Source organism: Calliphora vicina, chromosome 2, assembly GCF_958450345.1.
Source record: "Calliphora vicina chromosome 2, idCalVici1.1, whole genome shotgun sequence".
NCBI classification, from domain to species: Eukaryota; Metazoa; Arthropoda; class Insecta; order Diptera; family Calliphoridae; genus Calliphora; species Calliphora vicina.
Window position 1 is genome coordinate 70,625,244 of NC_088781.1, and position 12,183 is coordinate 70,637,426.

General features: G+C 29.4%; 2 protein-coding genes across 5 annotated transcripts in view; one reads left to right on the plus strand and one right to left on the minus strand.

Annotated features, from left to right (window-relative positions):
* LOC135952102 (uncharacterized) overlaps positions 1 to 12,183 on the minus strand; it is a 54,414-nt gene that overhangs the window by 14,260 nt on the left and 27,971 nt on the right. For all 4 annotated transcript variants that reach the window (XM_065501898.1, XM_065501899.1, XM_065501900.1 and 1 more), the window contains one exon: positions 2,941 to 3,022. In XM_065501898.1, coding sequence (XP_065357970.1) covers positions 2,941 to 3,022 — 82 coding nt within the window. The remainder of the gene's footprint in view (positions 1 to 2,940; positions 3,023 to 12,183) is intronic.
* On the plus strand, positions 8,089 to 9,037 carry LOC135952567 (uncharacterized). Its single transcript, XM_065502577.1, has 6 exons — positions 8,089 to 8,109; positions 8,170 to 8,242; positions 8,308 to 8,356; positions 8,445 to 8,598; positions 8,668 to 8,818; positions 8,883 to 9,037. The coding sequence occupies exons 1-6, from the start codon at positions 8,089 to 8,091 to the stop codon at positions 9,035 to 9,037; spliced, it is 603 nt and encodes a 200-aa protein (XP_065358649.1).

Genomic DNA, 12,183 nt, shown 5'->3' on the forward strand with positions numbered 1-12,183 from the left:
GAAGGAGCCGCAGAACAAAAGGTGCTTTTTCGCATTTTTTCAAAATGCGTTTTTTTGGTATTTTTATAATATTTGGGTTGAAATCTGTTAGAAACAATCAAGTTAGCAAAAGTTTTTTTGCTAAGTTAATGGGTTCTAAAAAATGTGTGCTTAACAAAACGAACAACACTAGTATAAAACGAAAAAAAAAATATTTAATTTCAATGTGTAATTTGTTTATATATTAGATCAGGATTAAAAACATTCATTTAAAATATTATCGTTAAAAAAATACTCATAAAAAACATACTTTTTAATTTTTTAACAAAAGGTTCATTTTCCGATATTAAAATGGTTTTATATCAAACATCCTAAACATTTAATGTGGTGACTTATGGCAGTTAGATGTATGTATCTATTGATAAGTAAGAAACTTTTTACCATTTCCAGGTTCATGCAGTTTTTTAAGGGAACGAAATAAATAAAACTCAATTTCCCAAAAAGTTGAAATGTGCAAAGTACCTTTTTTTCTGCGGCTCCTCAACTCAGCTTTAACTAATGGTACAAGCATCCTAGAGCGAGTATCGTGCCATTTATTTTTCAAAAATGTTGAAAAAGGTTTACGGTATATTGTAAACATTTTTTAATGTATAATTGAATGAGTTTTTTCGCAACTCTAGAAGTTAATGCACTAAGTTTATTCTTCAATAGTGATATTTTGAGAAAATACTATATTTCAGAAAATAAAGCATCCTTGTCGTCCATCGGTATTTCCAATTTTTGATTTTTTTATATTTTTTGTGTAAATTAATGAAAAAGTTATGTTTTTCTCAAAACGAGACAAATGGCGCACAGAGGGATTTTGGTGTAAAAAAGTAAATTTTTCAAACACTTAATTTCAAAAATCAAATGATGCAGTTTTGTAGAGAAATGTTTAAAGATGAAATGTACACTTATAGTTTTAAGAAAAATTTTATTTTATTTTTAAAAAATTTACGTATATTTTCACGCAATTCAGTGGTTTATATACATATGTATAATTTTCCTAATAATACCATTTACCTTTAACATATTTGAAAAATATAACATTTCTACATCAATAAAAAAAAATTATGGGGATAAACCGTTAAGAAGATATGTCCATATAATTCTCGGTGCAAAATTTCAGCCCTCTACGACCACTCCTTATAATTTTTGCAAAAAAATGTATGAAGCCATCCCTCTGTGTGGCGTCCCGTTCAGAGTATCGCCGGGACACGGGATATTCGACTCTAAAACTGGTCTGTACCGACGAAAACTTGACGGTTGGCAAGTCTAAATATTGGTAAGCTCGTGGTACTGATCACGTTCCATGTAATCTTAATTTTCGTATTTATAAATTCCCATACTTCCCAGTTTCAATCCATATTTGGGAATAAGGATTATGAATAACTTGAGAATATATGCATTTAATAATTTTCCATAATTATGCTTAAATTATTTTCAAATCATGCTCAATATGAAATCAAACCTCCGTGTATGCTGCGCCTAATTACAATTATTATGGGGAATTGGCCATATTTATGATATTATTTTTTCTAATTTTCTTCTGTTTGAAGTTACAGGAAACATAATTTCTAATGATAGACAATTAGTTAGGTAGAGCCTGAAATAAATGATGATCTATGGAACAAAACAATTTTTTAGTCGACGTACTGGTCGTAGGATTAGGTTTAAATTTTTAAAATAGGAGATATCTTGGAAACAAAAGCAAATGTATGTGTTGAACAATGCAAAGTCAGTAGAAAAAAATATGATCCAAAGAATCAAGCTATCCAATACAATTACATATTTGTTGAGTTATGAATCGAACCAGTTACGAGGTTAATTGACATGCTCTAATGGATTTTTCACAACCCACTCCCTGTTTAAAAGAAAAATAGCGAAAATATTTTTGGAAGATTTTCTTCCAGGTAAGAACTATTTTTATCTGAGTAAGTGTATATATAGACATTGTGAGCATGCGTGGGAAGTATAACTTATTTCGCAAAAAGTGAAGGGATATTTTGCCTATATAGAAACACAATTCTGATCTCTAAAAATATCTCAAGAAATCTCAAGAAAATCCTACCGCAGATTGATAAGGAAGATTCACCTTATAGAAAAACTATTTTATGTTTATCAAAATCTGATTTTTAAACCTAATTTTACCAAATGTAAAAGTCTTACAAAAGCGGAGTTCATTATTAAGTGCGTCATTGTAAATGCAAAATTTTACTGTAATCCAATAACAAAATACACACAAAAACCTTTAGAATTTTGCATTTACACTTTCGTAAGGCCATAAGCATCAAACACTGAACTCCGCTAATATAAAAATGAAGCAAACATCATCATATCGCGCTGTACTATATTTGTGGAAAAAAATGTTTTGATAATAGTTGTGTTCGCGTCCTTGATAATTTGTACAAATTATCACTGGAAGTTACGGGATTCCGTTCGTTTACTTTTAAAAACTTGTAACGAGAGAGCAAGAGAGTGTTAAAAGTGACAGTTCGTAGATAGAGAACATGATATTTTTTACTGGACATTTTTTATCCAGTAAAAAATATCAACATGAAAAATATGTTTAAAACATATGATTGTAAATATGTAGGTATAATCAAAACTAAAATGTTGAAAATTAATACAATTTACAAGTTTACAAAGAAAAGATGTAAAATAACACAAAACAAACGTTTTGAATTGATTTATAATAAAATACAACTTATTTTTAAAAATTGTTGTTCGCGTACTTTTTTTTGATTATTTTTCAGATTGAGAGTAATTTATTTTTACTCTCTAAAATAAAGTTACTGGATATTTTTTACTGGAAAGTACGCGAACACACCTAATTATAAAGAAATCAGCAACATTATTTAATTTTCCAAACTACTAGAGAATAAAATAAGTAAAAGAGATAGATATTGTTCACAAACTTACCTCAATCGATTGAACCGTTAAATTTGGCGCTAAGGTGAACCATACATCCTCGAGTACATTGAAGTCGTGTTCAATAAAAATGCTGAAATAAAAATATTGATTAGTTCTCATTTTAACTGTGATATTTCCTACAAAAAAGTGGAGGTTATATTGCCTAAGCTTACATTGCTAAATAATTGTAATATCCAAATAAAAAACTAAGTTTTATTATCTATGTCAATTGGTAATTCATACAACGAGATTAAACCATATCATCTAGATATAATGCGTATACGTTTTAACCTTTTCAAAACGTTTGGTTTATTTCCTTTAAATAAACCGGATACTTTTGATTGCAAACAAAAGCCGTTTAGTAGTTTGAAAATTGTAACAACTCTTTATTTATTTAAAAATGTACAACAACAGAATTAAATAGTCACTCAATGTTTTTTTATACACGTTTATAAATTCTCAGAAATACAGACACTTTATAATGTACACGAATTTACTTGAAAAATACAGCACACTTTAAGGCACTCAGTTGATGTTTATTCGAATAGCGTCTCTGATAAACTCACTCACGACTGCAACCTCAGCCACTATTTATAACACTGCATTACCATCTAGAAAGCTCTATGTCTACAATGTTCTTTAACTGAATATTCGAATTCGAATATACGGTCGCAGCAAACAGCGTTGCCATACTTACGATCAATGGTCAACTGAAAGCTTTTATTCAATGTTAATAATGCCCACAGATATGTTAAAATTTGGGCACTGCTATTTGAAAGCATTATGCAACTTGAAATCAGCCGTTAAAATCGTTATATTTGAATTCAAGTACAATTTCGTAACAATATTTAAATATGAAATTTTTTTGGTTTTTCAAATAAGATACCTCCAACGTATACTATACGCTATATTGAGATTTAAGAGCAATTCGAAATGGTATAAGATATTAACTTTTAATTGCCATTTCTTGCGAAATAATTGATCGCAAAGTTTAAAAGTTGAAGTGTTTTTTTTTTCGTAATTTTAGCGAATTTTGCTAAAGATGAATGAATGCACAGAGAAAACAGATTCGTGATAGCAACCGAATTTGTTTCCAATCGAATGATTCGGTTGCACACATAGAATTTTTCAGTTCTAACAACAGAAAATCAGTTGAGAAAGAAGAATTTCAGTTGAGGCAACCAAACTTTAGTTACCCCTTCCAAAATATGGTAGCCACAACTGTAAAATTCTGTCACTAAGATAGTATCATTCGATTGGCAACAAATACGGTTGCTATCACGAATCTGTTTTCTCTGTGTGATAATTCTAATATAACTTATTTGAATGAACAAACATTTGCCTTTTTCATAAAAAGCCGAGAACATTTTGTGACGCACGTTACGTTACGCTCGTTACAAATTATCCAGATGCTTGAAAATTATATCTATTTCCGTGAGTGTTGGAACTACTGAATATTTTCGTTAGACGCAACTGCTTTGAATGAAAAATAATTCAGCTATAATAACTGAATGTAGCAGTAGAAGCAATCAATGTATATATTTTTGACTTTTCCTTTCACACATATTTTTTTGTATTTCTTTTTATTATGTTACATTGAGCATTAGGAAATACATGTACAGTGTAAGACAAAAATGTGTAAATGATGGTCATATATTTACACTTTGTGACGCCATTTTTAAAGTGCAATGTTTATAAAGAAACGTTTTGTATTTTTTTAAACAATATTTATTAAGGATATTTTAGGACTAAATAAATAAAATATTTCCTTAATTATACTCCAGTAATCTAAAAAAAATAACTGCAACCCATTTACACACTTTTGGCGCAGATTACTAAAGTAAGTTTTTTAGTACTTCGAATAACCTGCTTTCGCGTCAATGGCAGCCTGAATTCTGGAGGGCATACTCTCCACCAGTTTGCGACACTCTTCTTGCATTATAGATCCCTAGATATCATGGGAGCGCTCCTAGAGCTGAGTTGTGTTTCTAAATGCATTTTGATAATTATAAATTATTATAATTTTCCCAATCATCAAAGGTCCATTTCTTAAAAAAATTTACAAATGTTAGTCGAAGAGACTTGTGTCTTTCAGTTAAACGAGGTTTTTTAACAATCTTTATTGCATAAAAACCACATCTTTTGATTTCTCTAAGAGATGCACGTTTTGAAATCTTAATTTGGTAGCATGAAGATAGTTTTGGTTGTACCTCACGGGGACTATTTTCTTCTCCTGATGCAACTAGACATTATACAGTGAGACCATCTTTTAACAATAGAATTGAATTCCGTCCACAAATTGGTGCTGGAAAAGCCAAACCACATATATTCGCTATGTTCTCAACAGATTAAAAGAAATATTGAATTTGGTGGATATTTTTCGATGGGAGATACCATTTTTCAGCTGCTCGGTAACAGAATTTGCAACTTCGGTGATAATCTTCTTCATATTCAATATTCCTTAAAGAATTGTAAATTGTTAACTAGTAACATGTTTTAACTAACTGTCATTAATGAAATTGATTAAAATTGTTCTTTTTCTAAATAATAATAACATGTTTATTTAACTTTAAAGAAAATGCGACAAAATTGTGTAATTCAGTTTTTAACTTTTTGATATCCTGGTATTTAAATGCCATTACTTGAAATTAATTTTTTTGTATTGCTATACTTCACTAATCGTGATCTTCATATTGTGTAAAAAATATTGTCAGATTGGTAAATGTTGAGCATAAAAATTCAAATTATAGATATTTCCAAATTTATTTACACATTTGTGTCTCGTACTGTACATACATATTACAGTTTACACCCTGAAGGAAGCCTCCAAGTCACCACTTTTGTTGAATAAATTGGTGACATTGTCTACAAATAGTCTACACTTTTTACTTTGCCGATTATGTGTAGAGAAATTTTTGATAACTGAAAAAATATTATTTATTGTTCCGTTTTGTTCAAAATAAATGTGGTACGTGCTAAATTAATCGGTTCAGTTTTTTAGGAGTTATAAGCGTTTAAAGATGTTACTAACACATATGCAAAAACGTGTACATGTGAACCTTAAGCTAAACAGTAAACAAAGCAATGCGTGTTTGTCCAATTTGTTGTTGTAAATAAATAAGAGACACAATTAAACAGTGTTGATTTCGCTCTGTTTTAAGTGAGAGTTGTTATAGAAAACAAAGAAGAAGACTTTAGTAATTTAAACTCGCCTTAAAAAATATATTTTGAAGGTGTTTTTTGTATTTTCTAACTCCCATATGCATAAACAATTTTTAAATTTATCAAAGGTTTATAAAACAAAATTTCCATTAAAAATTTGTTTTATAAACCTTTGACAAATTTAAAAACTGTTTATGTATATGGGGGTAAATATGTATGTAATTGTACATAAGTAAATAGTTATTTTATAATATGTGCAGAACTATAATTGTGACGGTTTTCAAACTTCGTACGAATCAATTTCTTATCACTGCATGAAGTTTAGTCAAAAATGGCGAGTCGCCTCCCATACAAAGTACATAGTTATTTCTAAATATTTTGTGAACTATAATTGCAAGATTCTTCAAAGTTAGTCTAAATGGCTATTTTATAATTTTGCATAGTTTCGCTGAAATTGCTCGGGATTGGAATAGTGGGCGGGGAACACCCTATACAAAGTATATAATTAATTTCGAATATCTGCAGAACTATAATTGTAAAAGTGTTTAAACTTTTACCGAATTAATTTCTTATTACTGTGCGGAGTTTAGCTGAATATAGATGGAATTAGATTAGAGGGCATAGCACCCAAAATGGGAGGGTTCGGAAAAGGATAATTAAATACAAAGTAATAATTGCAAGGTTCTTCAGACTTTGTCCGCATAGCATAGCTCTCTTACCATTTTACACAGATTGGCTGAAAATGGTCGGGATTGCATTAGTGGTTGTGTCACAAAGTAAATAATTAATTTTGAATATCTGGAGATTTATTTATAATTCTAAAAGAATTTAAACACTGTATCAATCAATTTATCCATTGTACGGAGGTTAGCTAAAAACGGAGGTTAGCTAAAAATTCATTCCTGTTTCCTGTTCGAAGTTTAGGTAAGCTTGATATTTACATAAAAGGTTTAAAAATCGGTGCGCTCAGAGCAGTGGAGTGGTATCTCCCATACAAAATTAGTTAGTTATTTTCGAATATCAAGTGAACTGTAATTGAGATATTCTCAAATTATGTATGTGTTATTTTCGTATTTCCATTCATATCTTTTTTAATTTTACTATGTTAGGGGTAGCGGAGTGCACCGGGTTATGCTAGTAGTGAAATTAAAAGGTGAATAAACGTAATTATATTACAAAAATATTTTAACAATTACATACATATATAATGAGCAAAAGATACTATAAAAGACTTGTGAAAAAGCAATCTATTTTGTATAAAAATAGTAATAGTGATGAAAAAAATTTTAGTGAGAGTTCAAACATTAGAAATTTTTTGGAGCCCGTTGAAGATTTTGTCCAGTCTTTCAAAGATTTGTCTTCTACAAAATTGACTTTGCGCGAAAAATTAAAAAATTGGTACATTGAAACAACCCCTTCCACAAAATTGACTTTGCGCGAAAAATTAAAAAATTGGTACATTGAAACAACCCCTTCCAGAAATTGTTTGGAGAAACTGCTGGCTATATTACATGCGGATCTGCTTCAATTATTTGTTGAAAATTTTCCTATTGTATTCGGCCCGGACAACGTTTCGTTTAATGTACACAATTTATTGCACATAGCATCTAATGCAGAGAAGTATGGGACTCTCACATCTTTTTCGGTGTACGATTTTGAAAATAAGCTTCAAATTTTAAAAAGATATGTTCGAAAGCCATCATCGATTCTTCAACAAATTGTTCATAGAGAACAAAACGAAGTACATGTTGAAGCTAAAATCGAAAAATTTAAGTACAAAGGGGATGTTATTGTTGAAGCTTTTGTCAATGATTGCTTAATTTCTTGCAAAGAACCCAATAATATTTGTTCCGTTAAATCAGATATTCCTATAAAAATTGAAGCAATAATAAAAGAAGATGACATCTACGATTTAAACAGTTTTTTCCAAGAACCTCTTGATTCTTGAGCGTTAGGCATTTTCAAAACAAATATACTTTTAGGTGAAAAAGTAAAATGTTTAATGAAGGATGTTCAGTACAAATGTTTATGCTTACCTTTTGAAACAAATTTAATAATAATACCAATTCTACACAGCTGTCTTCCAGAAAAATATCGAACGATCATGCCCAATCCTCAAAAGGAAAACTAAAGTATTTTCCTCCACAAGGTAATATACATTTGCATTTCAACATTTAACACCGTACTGATAACATATTTTCTATTATTTTCAAGTTAATCAAAAGTGTCTTGGCTGTGAAGAACTATCACAAAAATTTGATTTATATAAAGGTTTGTTTATAAAACGGTATGTATGTACATGTGTTATTAATATATGTTTGTACAGATGCTGCTCAAAAGCAATATAATACCATAGTTGATATTTTGGCGGAACATAAAGTGTTATTGGATCGCATAGTTACTCAAAACGCTGCTGTAACTAATATGATAGACATTTTCCCAATTAATTATGAGGTAAAGTTGAAAGAGTTGGACGATATTTTAGCTATTCAAAGATACCCTTATGTAAGTATTTAACTTTAATGTGTATTGAAATTAACGAATAATTAAAAATTGTTGGTTTATATTCTTTAGATACGACAAATTAATATACTTCTCGGTGGTAATGCCGAACGCAATTTACATAATATATTTGGATCCAATATAATTCTTAATTTTAATGTTGACGGATCATTCGGCAAAAAACGTTTACGAGACTTCCGCAATGTATTTTCGGCTCTGATAGGTAAAAAAAACTAGTTTTCATTACGCATATTTGTTTAATATACCACCATTATTTCAATACCCAGGTGCTATATCCACTTTCAGTGAATCCGCTGACAAAACATTAAGAACTTCTTTTCAACGTCAGAAGAAAAATTTTTTTAAGCAAACAAGTCGCAGCAAGTCCAAAAAGAATGAGCAACACCCAAACGAAAACGAATCTTCTGGCAAAGAAGAATAACTTTATTTAATATATTTAAAATTTTTACTTTTATTTGTTTTATGACCAATATTAATTAGTTAATTCTCTTATATCATTGTTTGCCTTTGGGCTAATAATCATCTATACAGAAAGTAAGTAAAACTAATTCATTTTATTTTTAAGCACTCAACGTTTCGTTTGTTTCAAACTTCTTGGGTGCTTAAAAATAAAATGAATTAGTTTTATTTACTTTTTGGATCCACCATTATTAGCCCAAAGGTTACCCCTGATATAAGTGAATAAAAATGTTTAGGTTTAGCTAACCTTGAAGAAAATTAGCTTTAATAACTTTAATAATTTCAATCAAAAATAGACGTATGTATATTTAGTTGATAAGTTGTTTTTATTAAATAATAAGAAACATGTATCTTGCCTTATAACAAAGAGACTGTAACGAAACTTGTACCTTTTTTTAATTTTATGTGTTAAAAATATTTTTATATACAATAAACATGTAATTTAACAGAATATATGCAAGTGTATGCACTGAGTTTGTTTCCAAGAGAAAGTTTCAAAAGTGTTTCTGTTTCCAATGTCTCCATATGGTCCCATAAAAACTACATAGTCAATAGTTCTAAGGGGATTATTAATAGTGTGCAAATCCAATAAAAAGATACAAAAGTGTAGACAAGAATTACTAAAATGTACTAGTGAATCTCTGGTCCAATGTCTACATATGGTCCCATAAGAACTACATAGTCTATAGTGCCGAAGTCAGTAGTTCATTCTCAATGACAAGCACATGTTAAATGTCTATAGCAAATAGCATTGTCTGGGGTATAATAAGTCACTAGTACTGGTGACTGTGTCAATAGTAAGTCAGTACAGATTCACTATTGACATTTCCTGCAGGGCACCTTGTGTGAAAGGAAAAGTCACACATATATTTGCGTCTAACGAAAATATTCAGTAGTTCCAACTGATTCATATGAATAGTACATACAACCGACATAATTCGATTGGGGACAAATTCGGTTGCAACGACGAATCTGTTTTCTCTGTGCATAATTTTAACATTTTCAGATATGTTGATTTTGCTAATATGTTTCAATCCTGTTCTATCCATTAAATATTTGGATTTGAAAGAATATTTGGAACGGTGATGAATTTTCCACTAAATTCTTAACACATAAACCAAAATGTATATATTTTGGAATGAAACTTCAATGTACAATTTAGTTATTGAACTGAAAATTCTTGTCTACAAATTTTTAGCAATGCTGCTTGGCTTTCTATTCCTATTCCCATTAGTTTACCCTCCTGAAAATGATACATGTAATTACTTTACGTATTAACTTAGAGCATATAAATAACATGTACTGAACTTACACTTTTATGGCGATGTCCGATCTTAATAAGTGTTCTCCAATATAATAATTTAATTTATTACATGTATGTAGTACATACATATGTACATATATATTTTTCAAAATATTCATATTTGTTCAATAAATATTTTATATAATTTTATTTATTTATTTAATTTTATATGTCAGACTATTATCAAGCACCAAATGATTGCCACAATTTCCTATTGGAAGTTAAGATCACCGAATTATCATTAAATGTTTATTGTCGTTTACAGAAACTAAATTTCGTATATCTGTACAATTTATAATTCTTTATTGTAGCTGACAACTGAATTATATTTAAACAACTGTTGCTATACCCCATGGTACAATCAGTTACCAGGTACAATTATTAGAGAGAGTTTCCAATGTTCACCCCTAAAACGTCAAACTATGTATTTAATCACTTAACTTTTTTTAATTTGTTACCGCGATATTTTTTAAATTTGTTACGTTTTAACTGAAATTATACACACTTATTAAAAAATATAGTTTTTCTTCAATTGTTAGTAAATTTTTGTAATAAAAATTTAAATTCAATAATTTTTTTTTTGGCATTTCCTTTTTATATTTTTTATTTTCTTTTGTTTGACGTTATAGGGAATGTATAATTGAGAACATACTTTCTAATAATTGTACCTTGCTAATTCTACAATGGCTATACCCATTATTTTTATTCTCAATACCATATTGTTTTTATTGAAAACTATAATGGTAAATTTATTTTAGTCGTCATATTCGATTTAGTCAGAATAATTTAATTAAAAGACGAATTGGTTGAAGTAACTAGCTTTGCTATTGTGGAAACCTAGATTCCATAACAATAACCTATTTACAGTTATAAAATCATAAATTCTGTTGTATTGAAAATATTTTAAATTGTAATACAAATTCCATAGTCAACTTTTAACAATAACAACCGATTTCCAACCAATCTGTTTTCTGTGTGTGTACTTACAGTGGGCTTTTTGTCGTATGTTCAAAGAAAATAACTTGTTGTGAAAAAATGTAACATACGCTAAATGTATTCTGAAGCAAACAGGGTAATAACGCCTTTCTAATTATAATTAGAATAAATTTGACTTACACAGAGAAAACAGATTCGTGATAGCAACCGAATTTGTTGCCAATCGAATGATTCTGTCTTAGTGACCGAATTTTACAGTTGTGGCTACAATATTTTGGAAGGGGTAACTAAAGTTTGGTTGCTTCAACTGAAATTCTTCTTTATCAACTGACTTTCTGTTGTTAGAACTGAAAAATTCTATGTGTGCAACCGAATCATTCGATTGGCAACAAATTCGGTTGCTATCACGAATCTGTTTTCTCTGTGTAGGATTATGATAATAAAATATTTCAGTTATATTCAATCCAAAACTGGAGAGAATCCGTAGGGCCATTTTGAAGAAATTTAATGTTAAACATTAAAAACCGTCTGTTGAAAAGTTAACTATTGCTATATACGACATCCGAATTTTAAGGTAACGATTTGTTTTATCGATGATTTAACAAAAATAAAAACATAAAAGTTTATAAGTAATTTAAAAAAAATGTTGTTGGATTTTCGCAAAACAATCTGCATCAAATACTGAACTGAATTTGTATGAAGACAATGAAGCATTTTTAAGAGAAAGCTACCGATTATTCTTCTTATGCATGCTTCAAAATCGAATTTGATTTATGTTTATTTTTTTCGAACGAGTAAAAAGAAAGGTTCTTCCGCAATCCTCGTGTGGAGTTCTCGTGGGAACCTTATGAAACAAAACACAATCAACC